This window comes from Zosterops lateralis (assembly GCF_965231275.1).
Source record: "Zosterops lateralis genome assembly, chromosome: 2".
Taxonomy (NCBI): domain Eukaryota; kingdom Metazoa; phylum Chordata; class Aves; order Passeriformes; family Zosteropidae; genus Zosterops; species Zosterops lateralis.
This window is the reverse complement of record NC_139763.1, coordinates 60,677,261-60,697,946: the sequence shown is the minus strand read 5'-3', so window position 1 is coordinate 60,697,946 and position 20,686 is coordinate 60,677,261. Positions and strand designations below refer to the sequence as shown.

General features: G+C 36.2%; 1 protein-coding gene across 1 annotated transcript in view; it reads left to right on the top strand.

The window, feature by feature from the left end:
* VWA8 (von Willebrand factor A domain containing 8) overlaps positions 1–20,686 on the top strand; it is a 177,731-nt gene that overhangs the window by 118,564 nt on the left and 38,481 nt on the right. The window contains exons 30-37 of the mRNA XM_083854746.1: positions 4,892–5,008; positions 5,482–5,546; positions 5,646–5,771; positions 6,401–6,510; positions 8,515–8,669; positions 10,410–10,611; positions 17,020–17,101; positions 19,099–19,303. Of these exons, the coding sequence (XP_083710872.1) occupies positions 4,892–5,008; positions 5,482–5,546; positions 5,646–5,771; positions 6,401–6,510; positions 8,515–8,669; positions 10,410–10,611; positions 17,020–17,101; positions 19,099–19,303 (1,062 nt within the window). The remainder of the gene's footprint in view (positions 1–4,891; positions 5,009–5,481; positions 5,547–5,645; positions 5,772–6,400; positions 6,511–8,514; positions 8,670–10,409; positions 10,612–17,019; positions 17,102–19,098; positions 19,304–20,686) is intronic.

The following is a 20,686-nucleotide window of genomic DNA, read 5'->3' as shown; positions in this document are numbered from 1 at the left end:
AACCTTAAATATTGCCAGTTTCAGACTTGCCTTTCTTGGCAAGTGCCACAGGTGAATAGATCTTGTCTGTAAATAAGCCAGTTTTACACTGGTAAATAATACAGAATTGAAATATTCTGAATGTTTTGCATTGTCTTAGGAGTTTTTGCATATTTTTACCATTAAGGCAGACCTTATTCTCTGTTTCTGAAAATACATTCCATTTAATTACAAACTTGTTTGCAAAAAATCCTTTTCTTGGGCCACTATTCAAAAGTAATTTTAGACTTCTCGAGAATATAAGCAAGAAATTTAGACAGAAAACAAAAAAAAAAGAAGAAAAATTATTCTCTTGTATGTTGTATGCTCGTATCTGTGGACTACATTGGTAATTTATTTGGGATTGGTTCTGAAGTGAGGCACTAAAACATAGGTTAGATGTGTGCTGCTGTTGTAGTCTTCACTGCCACTGCTATCCTTCCTTATGTTGAGGTTCAAGTGTTAGGATCTTTAGTTCCCACTGACTCACAAGAGGGAGCCATGTGGTGGAGCCATGGAAAAATCATGTTCTCTGTGCACCTGTGAAATGAGGTGGATGTTGGCATATATGAAATTTAATCCATTATTATTATGTTAGCAGGTAAGCATATGGTCTAAGATAATCATCCAAGTATCTTCTGTATTTGCTGGGAGAATAAAGGTGACCTGAAAAGCATTTCATCTCAGCTAAAGTAAAACATGTTTATTTGCCCTCTGGAAGTGCCTCTCTCCACTGTCTCCAGAAGGAGGCTTGGCATATAATCAAGATGCCTACATTTGGGTGTACTAAGATCACTGGCAGGCATACACTCAAAACTTGCAGCTTTCACATGTTAAGAAAAGTGGTTTAGTGGCACATCTGCATTTTGAGCAAGGCTACAAGGGTTAGGTAGTTGTGCCGGGGTACATCAAATAAAAAAAGAAAAACAAATACTATAAATAACGTAGTCGATGCTTTAGAGATTCACCTGTGTTTAGTTGCAAAAAGACTAAGAAGTATTAACAATATTTGTAGAAATAAGAACTTGCATTTATTAAATAAAAGGGACACTTGGCAAGTGCTATTTCATAATAATCAATATAACCCAAGTATTAGACAATACCAAAAGCAGCTTTTTCAATTTTTTTTAATAAAGATCTTTGGAGATTAATGTTTCTGACTAAGTTATAAAAAAGAAAATTTTTAAATGGATGATAACCTTATTGGAAAAGATGAAATTATGATATTGTGGCTCTTCAGATAAGCCTTGTGTGTTTTATCTTGTTCCCAGATGACATCCATCTAGATTCAGTAGAGCCTTCCAGTGAAATAAAATGAAAAATCACCATTTCTTCCTGTCCTTTTAAATAAAAGTTTACTGAAAGTAAACTCCTCAGGAATTTAACTTAATGGCACAAGTGAGAGATTTATCTGATTTTAAGTCACATTTACATCTTCTTGGAAGAAAAGGTAGATGATTTTATTCCTCATGGTGGCCATTGGTCTCAGTGAGTGCGAGCTGATTTGACTCTGTATTTTTGTTTAGACTAAACTCATAGACTTTGAAAGGACTCTGCAAAAATCTCAAGTAACTTCTTTGTAGGATGGGAATTGCATTCGTCTTTTCAAAGCAACAATGTCTCTGCCATCTGTCCTCCCCACAAGTACTACAGGGCCTACTCTTATTTCCTGCTGAAGTTTGTGCCTTCCATATGCACTTTTCTTTTTGCATCTATCATGTCTACAGCTCAGAAGGAGAGCAAGTACAGACAGAAAAGGATTTTGATAACTTTCGTGCATGGTTTTATATGGGTTTGTAGGAGCAAACTGCACATGGAGAATTGATTTGCCCATAAATTAACAGCACACTTCCAGGATTTTTTACATGCACTTTACTGTGTTGAAAGGCTACAACTGGACAAACAGAGTAACCTACAGTCTACCTCAGGGAGCACAACAAGCTTTGTTCAGGCAGTGTCCTGCCAGCATCCTTTAACTCTGCTTTTATCTTTCTTGGTCAGGAAGTTGGGTGGGGAGGGAGGGAAATGCTTCTCCCTGTCTCATGTGCTGCTGCATTTCTCTCAAAGCTCCCTGATAACAAGGGAGTGAGGGAGTCTATGGCACAGAAACTGACACAGCGATCCACCTCACTCACCATATGTAGGAGATGGCAACTGTTTTTTAAAAGAAGATTTATTTTAACAGTGTGTGATCTGGCCTGAAACACAAGTGAGAACCTGAATATGGAAATGCCAGTAACATAGTAGTAACCTCTGTAACCTCCAGTCCCCATGATATTCTGATGTGTGTCTTCAGAACAATGGGTGCATTTTCCTATTTTCTTAAAAAACTAGTCCTCTTTTTTTTTTTTTAATGTTATGTAAGACTTTCCTTTTCTATGAGTACACCTTATAGTAAAGGTCTGCTTATATAGAAATGTGTGCACCTTCTGTAGAATGGGAGAAGGCTTATTTTCCATGAGCACAAAGCTTATACCACTACTTGTTGTTCTCAGTTCACTGAAATCTTGAATACAGTAAAGTCTCCCAGATCACCTAAAAGACACCACTTGCATTAATTAAACACCAGTAGTCTACTTGCATGTGTTTCCCTGCCTATGAAGATGGGATGGTTTGAGCCCCAAACCATAAATTCTTGCACAGACTTTTTCCAGTTGAACCTGATGAACAGTGTGTTTATGTTTGTATCTGTGCCTAATATTTACAGTGTTAGGATTGTTATGTTTCTATTACTGAAGGGATCCTTGAGTAGCTCTAATAGAAAAGGTGGGACAGGAAACAGGAGGATGTATGATTATCCTGCCAAGCTAAGGATGAGCCTCAGTCTGAAGCAGACAGTGTGTTTGCAGACTTGCTTGTTCGGGACATGAACATTGAGGGCAGAACAGATTAAAACTGACAGTGAGTTTGGGGAGAAGAATACAAGAATGTTAAACTGAGTTATTTGCACTGTCCCACTCTGAAACTTCCCCAAGCTCTCCCCTCTGTCTGTAAAATGATAAGGAACAACTTCCCATACCGGCAAATTGAAGTCACAGCCCTGTTTGATTTAAGAACATTTTAGAGGAAAATGCTAGCTGAAATAAAAACAGCAGTAAGGAAAGGGAAACTTTGTAACTAAAAATAAAGACATCACTTCACAAGATTGGTTATTGCATCTGTCCAGAGTTTGGAATTCCAGACATTGGGGTCGGGAGGTCGCCCAAAGGTTACTTTTCTCCCAGTCAAGAACAAACAGAGCAGAATTGCACACCAACGTCTTCTCCCAGCTCACTTGAAGAGTTGCCAGAGCTACTCTTGGATGTGTGCACAAGTGACGCAAAAATCTATTCTTAAACACAGACAGAATATACATCAGTCACTTAGCACAGAAGGAAACCATTAACATCAAAAGGGGTGGAGTACAGAAGTTTTTTATACTACCAACTGCTCTCATAAATTTAACACTAAGTGGAAGGATGTAATTGATTCATATGTGTTTTTTATTTCACGTGGAAGGCTAATGCTGTTTCAGGATTGTATAAATGAAATATGGCAGAGAACCAAAATACAAAGCAAATGTCCTATTTTTTTTTCCTGAGCCACATTTCTATAATTTTGGTTTGTAGTACATAAGCAAGCTTCTTTTTTTAGAAATATTGAACTTGAACTGAAATTCCCAAATGCTCCAAATAACATGATAATATTTTAAATACTTTACCATATTTAGTTTCAAATTACTGTCATTATTAAAGTTAACTCTCACAAGTATTTCTAGTCAAAGTATGAAGAGCACCCAAAAAGAACAAAACTGCTGTGACTCAGAATGTTTGTATTTGTTTTATTTAGGGAAATTTGTGGGAATTTATGTTTTACTTCCTTAACGTCTATTGTGCGTTATTGCACATGTTGTACGTAGGCAGTTTACTTTTAGTAAGTCCTTGCAGAACCTAATGTCCTTGCAGAACTGAATGTTTCCTTGAATGGCAAACAAAAAATTGAACCCAAGGCTCAATTAGCTTATTCTTTTGTACCTTTTGAATTTAATTTGATGCAGTTAAGGTTGGCCCTGAATGACTATTGTCTTGAATTTTTAGTTAAACACATTAGGAGCAGTTGTAGTACTTTGCAGAAAGAAATGTTTAAAAAGCCTTCATCATTTGATAGCATGTGTTGACCCTTGGGCATCAAGTAACAAATGGGAAATCTAAAGAAGTTCAAAATTTAGGACACCATTTTTTCATGTGATACATGGAGATTTGCACTATCCCATCTGCCTCTGGTCTCCATCCTTTTGAGTCATCCTGCTGTCCTCCAATAGCTGTCCTACCTCTGACACTATAAGCTGTCAAAGAGTGCAGGTAACACAAGGCTTGTTACACCTTGAGATATTTAATAGGCTCCACAGTATCAGAAGTATAAACTTCGAAAGAAAATACTGAGCCATTTCTTATTTCACCAATTTGTCACCTTCAGTGGAACTTAAGCAATAGAACAGAAAATTGGTAAGAAAACATAAAAACTGAAATGAAGTATTTTAGTGATTTGTCAGAACTAATTGGTATGCCTCTTATCTGTAGCTACATCTTAGATATGTAAGTCATACTAGTCCACTTCCTAGAGGTTATGCATAAGTGAATGTGAGAGGTATAGAAAATATGCTGTGGAAAAACTGTAATATCATTCCAGCCGTTGCATGTACTTAACCTCTTCGATTCAGCTTCCCCTGAACTTTGAAATGAACCAGGAAAATCCAGCTTACATTTTGCAATAAAATCCAGATCATCTTTTGAAAATGTCCTAAGTGGCTTGAGTTGTAAAAGTGGTTCAGATAGATTTGTTATAGTCTCTTAAATGAGCTTGAGATGTACATGGATCTGCTTTTCATTTACAGAGCAATGTTGTTTTGTTGCTGGATACAAGCAACGGTGCCCTTCGCCGACTTTTGCTCTCACCAGATGCTCAGGACTCTCCTAAGAGAACATCTTGGTGGAGCAACAAAGAAGACACGGTGAGGAATAGCACCTGCCCCTATTATACTAAGGTCTTTTAAAAGCAAATGTCAGTATTGGAAAAACAGTATCACTAAGTTTTTCCTGGTTCTACAGCCCAAGCATTTAATTGTTTGCTCTTATGTATGTTTAAATGTCTCACACATAAAATAGCATTGTTATGGAATATTGATATAAAAAATATAAATAATTTTTTTGAAGATGTGTGTCTTTAAAATATCCCTTTTTAGGGCTAGAACTGGAAATAGTGGAACATTCTGTTACAACTAATTATGTCCAAAATAATGAACTCAGTTATTATACTATTTATGACTAGGAGCAAGGCAAGCTAGATAGCATTTTGAGAGGTAATTAAAGCTGTGGATTCTTCTAAATAAAAAGAAAAAAACTAGTACACTTTCAGAGGAGTCAGAGAAACTCAGTGGGACAAATCTAACAAATACTAATTATCCTATGACGTATTTCTATACAGAGCAACTATAAAATGTGCCGGGAGTTTTCACACAAAAACTGGCTGGTATTCTACAAAGAAACAGGGTGAGAATAAATTATACCCTTGTATTAAATTGATTTATATCAGATCTCCTTGTGTATATCCCTATCTGATTATTATTTTCTTGGCTTCCAATTTTATAGAAACCACCTTATTGTACTGGATGTATTGGAGGGTCAAACTCATACCATCTCACTTCCAATCAGCCTGAAATCTGTTTTCCTGGTGGCTGAAGACCGGTGGCTCTTGGTGGAAAACGAAACAAATAAGTTAGTTCAGCCTAGTTTTCTTGATGGCATTATTTGTTGTTTGTATCTCATTTGTATACAGGAGTTTCACTCCTGGTTTCAAAGTGGGGTTTTTTGTTTGTGAAACTGCCTGGACTTAAAAAGTGGGTGTTCAAGATGCAGATTTGTTGTGGTGAAAATGCAGGTATACTTTTAGAGTAGCAAATGAAAAGGATATGCCAGCCTCTGAAAGTCTAGACTAGCTTTGATGATATGCGTGTTAATATTAATTTTACTGAGGCGATATTGATCTTTAAAAATGAAGATATTGGTGGACCTATCTCTGGAAATACAGATATGTTGTCCAGAGTTAGCACCTGCTTCCTTTACTTTCATGGTCACATGAAGGAAATGTTACTCTGCTGTCTCATTTTTATAAATGCACAGCAAAAGAAAGTGTGTAAATAGTTATCAGAAGACAAATCTGCCACTTGCTGCCCTACCCTTTCCTATCTCACAGATGTTTGGGAAATTATATTTAATTTTAGCAAAAGGTGTTGATAACCTCGTTTATATAAATGTAGAATGTTTTCACTGTTTCAGAAGATAAAAGTCCTTGTTTAGAGTGACAATTTTAATCTGGAATTATTATAAATGTGTATCTTTTACAGGAAATTTCTTTTAACCAAGCGTGCCCATATGGAAGCTCAAGACAGTGAGGTTTGCCAGCTGCATGCATTGAGTGAAGAGCCAGCTGACATGGGATTTGGCTTAACGACAGGTACTGCATGCAAGCTTGGCTAGTTCCTTTTTTTTCCTGTGTTCTTTTTGTCATTTCTGTTTGCAGCTGCATAAACAAGACTCTTTAAAGGTCTGAGTAACCATCTCTGATTCTGTTTTTTTCTCCCTTATCATGTTTGGTTAATAACAGCTTTTCTCAAGTCCTGGCGCATTTCATGCTCAATCTTCAAGTTGTTAGAATAAATCATTTGTTTCATTGTAGTGTTCAAGACCCTCAGTCATGGAATTTCAGCAAACAGATGAGCATGTTGACTGGAAAAGGAAGAAAGATGACTAGATGGGAATTAGAACAGGAATAGAAGGGAACAAATATACTAATGATTCCAGGCTGTAGACTGTTACAGGTCTGCTACTCACACTCTGATGGGCTAGAAAACATTTCCCAACCCTTAGAAAAATACAAACCACCCACTGTTAAAACAGAAGTCACAGTTTCTGTAGTTTTGTTGATAGTGTGCAGGAGGCTATTGGGGCCATCACACTTGTGTTAAAAGATAGGGGGAATTTGATCAGTAAAATTCTCAGATGGTGCTAGGCATTGAGGCATGTCTTAGTTACACAGTAAGGCAGAAATCTGCAATGGTCGTCATTCTCCCTGGTAAGATCTGTCTATCCTCAAATCTGAGCATTTTCAACACTGAGCATTTGATCACAGTGCATAAAGTCTTTAGTCTACTTGGTTTAATAAGACTGCAAGTACATGTGCATCCCACTTAAGAATTCATAGGTTTTGGTCATTATATATCAGAGAGACAAACAGAGAAACCACTTTATATCTCTTAAATAAGGAACAAGTTTTGTTTTGGTACTCGTGGCTAGCATAAATAAGACAAATGAGATTAACACAGTGTAAACATGGTACAAAGAAATGTTATTGACAAATAATAGGGCTTCGTTTACATAAACAGCAACCAGGTGGATACCAAAGACTAACTATAGCCTAAATATCCAGGATCATTTTTAACTCTTGTATAGTTTACTCTACTAACTTATCAAGTGCTATCAGAGCACAGTAGTTTCCTTCCTCTTACTACCTTATTTAGAAAACATTCTGGAGTATCATTTCTCAGATGGATAGAAATGTTATTGTAATTTCCAGTGTCAGAGTATCTGTGGGCAGTTTATTGGTGCATGCTTTCTGTGCTATTTTTATCCTTTGTTATCTTGTTTCTTCTCTTCCATTTTGAAATATTATCATATCCCCTGTCCACCTTTTTCCAAATCATAACCCCAAATGTAACATCTTCAGCCTATTCTTGCAATTTGAGGCAGAATCTCTGGCAGGAGAACTAAAAAAAGGTAGACCAGTGTGGGTTTACTGCTGACCCAGACTATTTATCTTCGAGGGAGGAAAGATTTTCTCCCACTGCCTTGTAAACAAAACAGTCTTGTGCCCATCTAAGTGGAAACAGTGCAGAACTAAAGATAGCAGGTTCTGACTGTGTGGGTAATTTGAGGCAAGGTAAAGGACTTCACAGATGCACAGAATAAAATTCAGTTTTTCTTAGCTTAAAGACAAAGAAAACCAGACCATTATTTAAGAGAAATGCATTACAAACAACATTATTTAAATTGCAAAGACAGCAAAAGACCCACCAAGAAATGGCACATTGACACTTACCTGTACAAACTTATGTTTTGCCTTTTGGTGCATTTGTATTATAACAATTTTCAATTATATTCACGTGCTGTTATGTTCTATTCCATAGGCTTTCTGCCTCATTTGTACAGTAGAGGGCAAAATTTAGTGGTATAAGCAACTACAAAGCTACTATTTCCTGATTTTAAGTACTTGACTTTACAAAAATAGGATTACTTCCTTCTCTTCTGTTATAGTACAGTATAATCAGATCTTCTGCTTTTTAGTAATTTTATGCTCAAAGTAATAGCCAGTGTTCAATGCTCAGCACTCTTACAGTTAATATAATTTCCTATTGCACATCTGGATTTAATGACTTTCATTTTGTTTCATTTTCCTGTTTAGTGTCAGAATTGTGTGTGCCTCATGCAGTTTCAACTGACCAGCTATCTTCAGAAAACCTCAGTGCAGCTGTGGGACAAAAGATCAGCTCCCCCAACAGGATCTTCTCAGATGAGCATAATTATGCTACTGTTGTTATTGGTTTCCCAGACCTCTTGGTAAATACTCAGCAGTATTGTGCAATGAAATAATGTGGTCTTTTATTCTGTAACCCATTAAGTACCTGTTTACCAAATGATTTGGAAAAAGAAGGGAATGACAGCAAGGGACAAATTCATGTAGTGTACACCCTTTGTTATGGTAATCTAATCTAGAGGGTTAGTGGTGGTATTTTAGGTATTAAAAAAAGTGACAATACAATGTCTAGCACAGACAAAATTCATTTTTGGTGAGCTCTGAACAGTGCTGGCTAGAATATTTTCTAAATCATGTGTTTTTACAGTTTTTTAATTAAGCATAACCTCTGAGAAAAAGGATATCAGTATATTTTTGAATTATTCAGTTTGAACTTCTTGCCCAGTGTGCAGCAAATAGCAAGACTAGATTAAGGAAAAAGAAAAAAAGATACAGAAAATTATAGCAGAACTATAAATCCTGTTCACTACTGAATAATAAAGCTAAGTGTAAATACTTCATGTGAGTGTGCTCACTGCCGTGACACAGTTAGAAAAGGACCAGAAAATAAAATGAAACTTAGCAATCTAGTGACTAGGGCTGTTGCAAGGAGTAAAGGCCAACACAGGAAAAATACAAGCAATATGTTTAATTCTTTGGATTTTTTTCTATTTGCCACCTAATGGTACATAAAAAGGATAATGATTATGGAATAAATATTTGTATGTCATGCTTATTTGTTAAATTGGGCCAAGTTAGAAAATGTAACTGTTAACAGACATGAATTTTGGGAAAGCCAAATGACAGAAGAAAATTCTTTGCAATCCAAAATGATTCAAAACTATGTTTTTCTCAGTAAGACGGTCTTTGCAATTAGCTTTTGAGTTTTCCTTGGTTTAGTTTTATATTACCAGACAGTTTATTCAAGCTTTTCATATTACTTACAATAGATGTGAGTTTATTGCTGGCAAAGGGAGGTGGTCTAGAGGAGGGAGCACTAAAGAAGCTGCACACTTCAATACTAACACAGCAGTGTGGGTGATGAAGCATTTTTGGCTCTGCCTGATTTAGGTTGAGGTATCATCTTTTCTCAGACATAGCTTCAGATATCCATATGAATTTCAAAGAGGGAGTGCTGAGGGTGGATGTAAGAGTGATGGGGCAAAACTTCAGATTCAGTGTTTAGTGCTGGAGGTGTAGGTGTTTAGTATGAAGAAGGTATCTGAGCTCTTTTTTGTAATAGCAATGCTCAGTTTACCAAACACTGAGACCTTCGAGATGATCTTTTTTTTTTGCCAGGCTCTTTCAGCCACAGTAGGAGATGAAGCCACTGGCTTTCATGTGGAGACGTACACTTAAATCTCTGAACCTGGAGCTAAGTCCCAGTCTTATTGCTTACCTTCAAATTTATTACTGAAATACCTGTTTGTATTTATTTATATTAGTGGAAACCTAACAGTTTTTTACACAGTTTGATTCCAAATTAAGTTATTTGAATGCTTTTGGTTCCTGGTTCAAATAAAAAGAAAAAAAAAAGTCAATTCAACTTCAGATCTTCAGAGCATCTTGATGCCTAAAACTCATGTAGATGGTTTGTTGGTTTTCACCTCTATAGGAGTTTTTGATGACAAAATAATCCAGGTCACTGTTTGTCATGTGGTAGCATAAGAAGTGACAATACCTACATTTGATTTGAAATTAAATAAGAAGTGGAATTTATCAGTGTTTGTTCTTAGATTTAATAATAGTAGCATTTTCTTCAGTAGATACCTTCTCTTTTGCAGTCTCCCAGTGAAGTGTATAGCTGGAAAAGAAACTCCTCTCTGAGTCACAAACGTGCTTCTCCTTCTGATCCTTTTTATTATGGAACCCAGAGGAAAACAGGAGCTGCAAAACAAACCAATTGTGTTACTTTATTGGCTTCTAATCAAATAGTCCGAATTTTAGCACCTGGAGATGTGCCTCTGAAAGACATTTACCCAAAAGGTAAGAGGTTCATACACTTGTGGTGCAACACACTTGTTTTTTGTTTTGCAATCTGCTATCACTCATTGTTTTTTCCAGAATGTTCTTAAATGGTCACAGAGCAGGTATTTGAGAAGGAATGAGGGCAGTTGCACTTAGTTTTAAAATTAATTTGAATCCTATTAGCATGCTAAATTATACTTCTGAGGAATTAAGAGGGTGCCTACTGTGGATATCTCAGTAGATGGGATTTCCCTCTGTCTGCAGAGGAAACCCAGTAATAGAATGTGACCATTCCAGTTCAGCAAATGGCCTTCACCAGTATTTCTAGCTTCTACTCTCTGTCACAAAGAGATGCAGTGATAAACCTTCTGTATGACTAACTCAGAATTCTATCCCCAGCAGGGACAATAGGAGAGGTTGTTTTGGGAATGCATGTGAGCCTGTCCACTTCATCTTTCTCTTCATACTTTCTCAATATTGGCACTTATTTTGCTGGGGATGTTGCAGATTACATCCCTGCCTCAGGCCTTAAATCTCCTTTTATGGACTTGTTGTCCACAAGTTTATGTCTCCACAAGTTTATCCTCTTTGAACCTGTCCATCTCCACAGCAAACTCACAAGTTTATGATCTTTTATGATCAACTGATCCCTTATCAAGTTTATCAGGTCCCCCTTTTCTAGCACTGAAGAATTGAGTGAGTAACAGTTCTGCATTCACCTTAACCATCACCTTCATGACTTGGCAAACTTCAGTCATTCCTACCTTCTCTCCAAACTGAAGAACTCAGACTATTTAGTTCTTCTCCTGTCCAAGAGAATGTTGCATGAACAACATTCACATACAGCAAAACCGTCCTCCATTCTGACACTAATAAAAAGGTGTAAACTACAGATCTTCAGACATTTTTGTGCTGCCATGCCAAGCTTTCTGTAATCATTATAACTTCAGCTTCTTCAGCCAATAACTAAAAATATACCAATTAGTGTTAAATAAATAACAGCATTTGTGAGTTTTGCATTAACTGCCTTTGGGAATCTCCTAAGTTTACTATCAAAAGAGAAAATGCCCAATACTTGTGTATGGTAGAATGGCTTGATTTCATCAGCACAAGAAGCTATTTCTGATTTAATCTCTGTGTGAACTCTCTGTCCCAGAATAAACATTTTATTCCAAATTAACTCAAACAGAATAAATGATCTAATCTGCCTGTCCTCATTTAAGACAGATCAACTTCCATATGTAGAGAAACCCCTTTTATTACCAAGAGGATAAAAAATTTATTTGACTAAAGAAGCCAAGTGAAGGATAGCAACAAGGTAGAAAACTTTAGTTACGTTCTTTCGTAACTGAAGGAAAGATTACCTCTTAAAAAGATTAAACTTAATAAAATTATTTAGAGTTAGAATCTTGGAACTAATTATACAACTTCAGACTGTAATCTTCTCATGCTTTATAAACTGCAGAAGGGTCAGACTGGGTCACCTTTTTTTCAGGCCTTCACAGAAAAAAAAATCTGAATCTGAAATAGTTTTAGAAGGTAAATCTTCTGAGCTTTTGTTAAAATTAGTTTACTAATTTGGGAGTGAGGGAGGTATGTTCCCTCAGTGCTTCCAAATGATACCTAAATTGAGATCTTGACTGCTATTTTTAAAAGCCTTTTAAGTTGCTGTGCTATGTAACACCTTGTATTGCTAGTTTATTGTAATTAAAAACCAGTGGACATTCTTCATGAGTCCAGGATACCAGTAACCTGAGCATATTATCAGTTGAGAATTGGCTTCTGTCTGTCCAAGCAGTTTCATTTTCTTTCTCAGCTGTGATGAAGTATATTTATGAATATGGATTGAGAGCTTTAAATGTATAGAAAATTGTGTGAGGTTTGTACAGTGTTTTATGGCCATTTAAGTTGAAAAATTGCATGCCTTGAAGATCATTATCACTGATTTTTCTTTTCGGAGTGATGTTTTAATTTATGAATTACAAAGACTAATTTTAACTGAATCATGGCTAATATAAGCTTACAGTTTCAATTAAATAGGACCTGAGAAAGTCTCTAGGTTTTCTGTACTGTAGCTTTTTTCAGGACTTTTTCTAGACGTTTCCATTTATTTAAAATGGCTGGATTTTCTAGTGAAGGAGGAGCTATGAGGAAAATCCTGTGGTGACCTGTGTTACCCAGCATGTCACAAAAAGAATTGAAAAATTAATTAACAATGAGGTAACAGTGCTGGTAATAGTGGTTATTATTCATGGTAGGAAGGATTTACCATGAAGAATTAAGAGGACTACAATTCTGAATGCAATAGAAATAACAGGTGAAATTCAGTATAGATGAATATGTGGAGGAAGAAAAACATCCTAATTCTACGTCAAAAAAGATGGGGATCATGAGAACATCTTACTAACATTATTTTCCTTTCACGATAGATGGTTTCATTAAGATAGCAGTTCAAAGCTCAGTAGCACTTGAAAAAAGCAAATCAAATGTTAAGAATTACTATGGAAGAAACAGAAGAAAGCAGATAACCTCTTCTTGCTGTTGTACAAATCCATGTGTCCATAACACTGTTCAGTTTTGGTCTTCTGTCTCAAGGTGGGAGAAGGCTGAACTGAGATAAGTTCAGAAAAAGACAAGAAGATGAGCAAGATTGCATTGGCCAACCCTCCAATGTGTGAAGACAAGATCAGGAAAGGGACATATGGTAGCATTCTACAAAGACATGTATGGCATGGAGATGTGGAAAAAAACAGCAATTTTGCCCTCAATACCAGAGTTAGGGAGCAGCTAATAAAGGTATTAGGAACTTCATCAAAACAAACTAGATGTAGTTCTTCAAAGAGTATTAACCTGTGAAAGTGCTTCCAAAAGGATGTTGTGAATGCTGAAATGTGGGTCCAAAAGAAAACTGGACAAACTCCTGGAAAGTTACCTAAATACATAGCTATGAAAACATAGACACCACATACAGTTTAAGAAGCCCCTAGATTGGAAATGGTTGGTGATTTGAGGAAAATTCCATTGTGCACTTGTCTGTTCTTACACATTTCAAGCATCTAACTACTCTTGGAGACCGGATACTGGGTTAGAGGGATGTAGTATTGCCCTTGTTATGGTACAGATCAAAAATATTTCCAAGTGAAAAAGGGAAGACAGAAAAAGAGAAGCATGTGTCTGTGCTCACTTGGAAGGTGAGATAATAAGGTAGCAGCCCATTTGAGATTCTGTTTTTGCAACCCTTTCTGTTATTTCTTCTGGAGTTTGCCTCTCAGTCTCACTAATTTACAGAATATTGGATTAAATACACATTTAGCTGCTACCAATTGCTGCTTAACAATCATGGTCCCTTGAAATTCAATGTTGCTTATTTCTAATGGTGCTCCATTGTTTCTGTGTTGGAAACCTTTAGTTACTTACCTATGAAAGTTGTATCTTTCCCTGGGAGATGGTAAAGTGAAGCAAAGGCATCCTGCTATGTGAAATCAAGTGTGTGTCAGTCCCTTGAAGTTCTTGCACTATTGTATCCTGTTGTCTTTGAGAAGTTGTTCTGTATTTTTTGATTTTGTTTTCATATCTGTCAGATTTTCTTTCTCAACTTCTTGGACAAATGGTCAGTTCTGGCATACAACCTTCCATTTCTATTAATAATTCAAAGTACTCAGCCAAACTCTAGCATACTCCAATATATATTACTGAAGCTGTTCCAGGAACAATAAGCAAAGAAATAACTGCCTATATATTTTATTGGAACGGTAAACCAAATGATAGTTGTATTTGAAAAGAAATTATAACAAGTAATAATTTCCCCAAAGACTGCCAAATAGATGTATGGACACAAAATATAAACTCAGAAAAGAGATCGTGGCAAAATCCATTAAAGAAGAATTAATGTTTATTCTAAAAACATGACTGAGGGACTACTTGAGATCAAATATTTACTTGGATTCTCAGCACTTTCTATAGATGAACATAAAATACCAGCCTATTACTGAGTGGATATCTCTGTGAGTATGACAGTAACTGGAACAACATGTAGTGTAACAGACAATGTTACCAAAATAGCCTTGACAGGTCATCTGGTCCACCTGTTTATAGTGGGACAGGATGACATGTGTAGTCTTTTCTTGACTGATGTTTGTCAAATAATTGGTCTATTGCATTGCTTCATTCTCCTTGTATAAGAAAAGCTTTTCATGGTATCCATCTTTTCTTTCTCTAAACAAAACTGATTACTTCATGTCACTTTCACTCAGGATAATATTGCTGTCTTTATAACAGTCTTCTCAATAGGATTGGATGTGTTTTTTAAAAAAAAAACAAAAGTCTGTTTAGGAAAAAAAGAAAAAAAAATTAAAAATTGAATTTGTCCTTATAACCCATCTGTTCTGACTGCTTTGTCATCCTCAGGACTATTGCATGTCGCAGAATCACAGAATGGGTAAGGTTGGAAGGGACCACTTGAGGTCATCTGATCCAATCTCCCTGCTCAGCAGGGTCCTCTAAAGTATGTTACTCAGGATTGTGTCCAAACAGTTCCTCTCCAGGGAAGGAAACTATACAGCCTCTCTGGGTATCCAGTTCCAGTGCTTGGTCACCATCACAGTAAAGATGTTTTTTCTCATGTTCAGGTGCAACTTTCTGTGCATCACTTTCTGTCTGTTGCCTCTTGTTCTATTGCTTGGCACCACAGAGCAAAATCTGGTCCATCCTCTAACACCCTCCCTTTAGATACTGACAGACATTGATGAGGTCCCTTCTCAGTTTTCTTTTCTTGAGGCTGAGCAGGCCCTGGTCCCTCAGCCTTTCCTCATAAGAACATTGCTCCAATCTCATCATCTTTCTAGCCCTCCACTGGACCTGTTCCAGGAGCTCCAGAGGAGCCCAGAACTAAACATTGTGTCTGTTTTCCTTAAAGTTTGATGCCTTGAGCTGTGCATAGCTGTTCTTCTCCATCAGGCTTTGGCAAGAGAAGAACAAACTGCACTTGTTCATGTCTGATGTTCATGTTTCATTGTCAAGATTCTTGACTGCAGTTCTGGGGCCTAGCCAGCAGTTCTTGTATAGCATTTGAAAATTTGATTGCCTTTTTGTCCACTTCCTACTCTACAATCCTTTGTCTTTTTATTGTCTTTGTTTGACTTGTGTTCTTTCTCTAATTTATTAACTTAATTTTTAATTCTTATCCTGAAGTTCTACCCTTTCTAGTTCAGTGTCTGCCCTTGTTCTAGATTTCATCAGAATTTTTAATGCGTATCTTATTCTTCATTACTAAGAAAAGAGAGAGAGCATAGTTTAAAACAGTAACAAAATCTAGGGGAAACCATAAGTGGTCTTTGGCCTACAAACCTGCATTTTTCCAGGGCTTTTTCCCCTGTTTCTGATGTGTTTGATACTCCCATTTTTATGAAGATGAGTAAAGTCAGTAGATGTGGTGCAGTAGGCATGTATTCTATCAATATATAAATACATTGGATATGCATAAAGTGCTGCTGTGAGGTTTTTTTATGTGCTACTTTGAATATTAGATCTCCTTATGCTGCTGATTTTACTGGTCTTTTTTGTGTGTGCTCTATGCGAGCATCAACACTTCCACAGGTAAGGTCAGTCTCCTTCATTTCAAAGAGGTGAAAGATAGTTGTTTCAGAGGAAAATCTAAACTTGCTTTCATCCATTTTGTACCCATACTGGGCAGTGGGATTCAGTCTTGTGGTTTCTTTTCTGAAGAACTGCCTCAATTTTCTCCACACAGACAAAAGCCAGCTCCTACCTGGAAACCACGTCTGAGCCCAGGCACAGTGTACTCATAAGTTGGCAAAAGCCAGTGTAAGCACATAAACACAAATTTATTTCTGAGGGAAGGACCATATAATAGCTGTATTCATTAAACTGTCCATAAACAGAATATTTAATTCTTGATAGTCTAGGGCCTATAAGTTATAAAATCTTTGCATATTGAGGATCTGCCTCCAAAAAATGTGGTTCAATTTCAGGGAACAGTGTTTAGGGTAGTATTGCTGAGATGTTTTCAAATGGAAGTCATAAACACAATGTTTTGAAATGTTCCTCAATATGCTTTTAAAGTCAGTTATACAACTGACATTATCTTCAGTGACAGATCAAAGCAACGAGTTAGGGATTGCAGTAATGCTTGAATAGTGCGTTTGTGAGCAGAGCTATATTTGTGTGTAATTTTGACATTTCCCATACAAATACATTGTTCTTTTGTAACTGTGTCTGTCTGATTACTCACTATTGTAATAATAAAACAATTCCTCATTTGCAAGTTATATTTTCCTGAATTGAATATGAAAGCTTATCATTTTCTGACAGGTACTGTATAATAAAATGTTTAAATTTAATCTGCTAAATGCAAATGCAATAACCAGTTAATCATGCAGCTGGAAAATAACGTTTGTTTGTTTTCAGATGTCACTCCTCCACCAGCTGCTGGATACTTGGAAGTAACAGATCTTAATTCAAAGAAAATCAAATACATTGCAATTCCTAGGTAACTGATTTTATTGATTAGAGCACTGTCATCTTAGAAGAAGAGCAAAGATAATTTAGTGTCTATTATTATTTCAGGATAAGCAAATACTTCTTTTGATGTGGAAAGTAAGACTAATTCATACCTAGTGTAAAATTGTGCAAATATAGTAGTATATGTTTGTCAACATTATTTATCTGTTTTTACTAGATAATGCCAATGAAAATGTAGCAATTAATTAGTAAATATGAAAGATAGCTTTATCTTCTGATTGTCATTCCCTTTGTTCCTTCCCCCTCTTCTATCCACTTTATTCTCAACTCTCTTTCATTATAGTTTGCAGTCTTCATTTTCTTTTCCTTTTTCCCTATCCTTAGGATCTGAGAAAGACAGAGAAAATGATCCAGTGCTAGGTCTTAGCAAACTGGGAATCAACTTCTGATCCTATATAAAGTTCATTTTGCAAATAGCTTGAGGTTTTCTGTGGTTCTCCTTTTGGAAAATATTACTTTCCAAATATCTTGTATGATACACAAGTATCTTGTATGATAAATTAAAGTAGCCAGATTCTATAAATTCTGTTTGGTTTTAACATCTGTCTCTCACAACTGTAGAGAGTATTTGCAAATATTTTATTATATCAAGTTATATTTTAGTCCCAAATGGTCATTTTCTACTGTATTAATAATAATAAACATTTTTGTTTTAAATGGCACTCTCTCCACTTTGCGTATTTAAATAGCACATGTATGAAACTCACACATGAGGGTTTTTTTTTAAATTATTATTCTATTCACTTGTTTTTGATGTTGACAGTACTTATTCTCATTTAAATTCATCCTAGTTCATTAACAATCTGGAAAAAATTTAATTAATAGAGCATTATTTTTGCACTGTTCACCATTTATAATTGGTCCATTGGCCTACATCTTACACAGTCATTCAAAAATGAAAGACATTACCATAAAAATAGTAAGGAATCACATTATTTTTCACTAGGATTTTATAGGAAATAACAGAAATTACAAAGCCGTATTTCAACATTAGGACTCTTAGGATAGCATTAGGATTTAAGCTGTGTATGGATCTGAGCAGAAGTATAATCCAGATTTAAAAATGTACTCCAGTTAGAACTGATGAGTAAAGTAACTTTTCATCACGTATATATGAATAGTTCTCTGTTAAAATCTAACAACTTTTCTTCCTTCTGGCAAAGTTAGCCCAGTCAAATGCTGAGATAACTCTTTCAGTTGAGTTAGTACATGGTGGTTTCAGTCATAGATAGAAGCATCATGTGTGGCTCCTTCTTATATTTTTGGAAGTTATTAATTCTGCCATTAGTGCAGGTTGCCAAGTCATTTATGCATGTAATTAACAGTACTGAAAAATGCATAGATTCTCCCCTACATTGTCTGAATTTCCCTTCATATTATATAGTCATTAGGCCCTGTCTTTCAGCAGTAAATTTTTGTCAGCAAGCTGACTGTTCAAGAAAGTGCTACAATTCTCTGTACATAAAGCTGTGTCATTGTTAAATGAGTGTTTAAACCTTAATATTTTATTAAAGCACTAGAGAAAGGTGTTACTCTAAGTTGATGAAAATGTATATTTTCCTCAGTGCTCAGATCATGTTCTCTCTATTTCTTTTTTAGTTTTATTCTTTTTGTAGCATTTTTTTACATTTTTTTCATTTTTAATAATTTTCTTTTCCTAAAGATGGACTACTTTTAGATAGATCAGATACAGCAGTGTATCTATACTGCAGCAGTGGTTTTGGCAACATATTGCCTTTCAGCCTGGTATTTTATATTGCTTCTGGTACAGTCAGGTGTCTTTTGGCTATGTGCAGTTCCAGTAGGTGGAAAGTTTCAAATAAAACAGTGGGTCAAAAGGGTTTATTTATAGTCTCTCATTAAATGAGAATGTAATTTCATTTAATTGTCACCTTAACTGCGTAAATACTCATCCCCCTTTTAATTGCAGCTTCAAGAAAAATCAGATTAATTCTTGTTTTTCAGGTCACAGTCTCTCTCTCCATATACATCTTGGCTCTCTAAGATCTCAGATGCTGATGCCCTGCTGGCACCACTGGGCAAAGTAGGTTTGGTTACTGTGGACATGGGAGGAGGTGTGAGGCTCTGGGAGACTGGGCTGGAAAGCCTTGCGCAGTCACTGCAGGATTGGAGGAACATGATTGGCCAGGAGGATGGTCGTCCTGTGCAGGTAGGACTTCACAAAGCCCAACTGGAAAATGTAACAAAATGAGCTATGGATGAGTTTTCAGCTGGGAAAAGGGTTGAGGGAGAGCTGTGTCGAAAAACACTGTGAAGTAGAACTGCACCTGTGAGAAAAATTTGATAGACTTTTTTCCTGAAAAAAAAGAAGCACAGTAGCTTAATTTAAAAACATTTTATAACCACTGTAATTATGGTTACTGACAGACTCTTTGTCTTACACTGTTTGTATTTTTGCCAAATTCCAGTGCAATTAAATGCAAATAAATTCTTTATGTCCGACTGATGTTTTAACTGCAACTTTCAGAATGTACAATAATGAAATTAATTTTAAAGAAAATTTTATACTATTCCAGAGTTCAAATTCTTGGAAAAAAGATATTGGGGTTTACTTTGAAAAAGAAACTTGAAACCTTGAATTCACAGTAGAGCCTTTGGCTAATCTTGATAATTTTCCCAGCTGAGCAGAGTTGCAAGGATCTCCATACAGCCATGTTCTCATGTGGAATGTTTAGGCAGATGCTGAAAATACACACTATATACATGTATGGTGTGCATTTGTGCATGTATGTATATACGAATGTTAATGTACTGGCCAGTATGTGTATTCACCATTGCAACACAGCGGGAACATTCAGGACAGTTCAGTTGTATCTGTAATTAGAATGGGAAAACAGAATGAGTCTATGCTTAATTAGATCTCTCTCTGGTTTTAGTTGGGGGGTTTTTTGTGAATGAACATTAGGCCAAAACATCTTTTACTTTTTTTTCCCACTCTTAGTTCCCTTTCTGCAAGATGTTCTTGGGTTACAGAGACTTGGGCAAGAACTGACATGTTCATGTTACCGGACCTCAGCAAATGCCATTCATAAAGTCATGAGAAAAGGAAACTGTTACCCAGTAGCATCTTTGTGCTCCACACTTGTGGCTTTGCCAGTGCCATGTTCATTGCCAGTGCAGTAGCACTAGCACCATCTTATGGTCAGATGTAGATGGCTTACACCAGCCCAGGGAGTTTTAATAGTTCTTTTTTCCTTTTTCCTTTTTTTTTCTCCTTAAGAACTTGTTATTTTATTTGACAATATTACTGCATTGTCAATAATAGCCAACAAATTATTAGACAATACTGGCTTTGAAAGTACATGCCATAAGAAAATTTAGGTCGTTTAACTAGAAATCTCAAGTAGTCATTTTAAAGAAGGCTGGGAAGTTTTCTCACAATCACAAGGCAGTTTTCAAAATCTGCTGTACAATTTTCTCTCCGCTGACAGCCTGCCTCACTACTGGGCACACTCCAGGGTAAAGTCTCCTTAGAGTATCTTTCTTTTTTCCTGTGTCAAACCAGCGGTTTGTCAGAACTGAAATAACATCC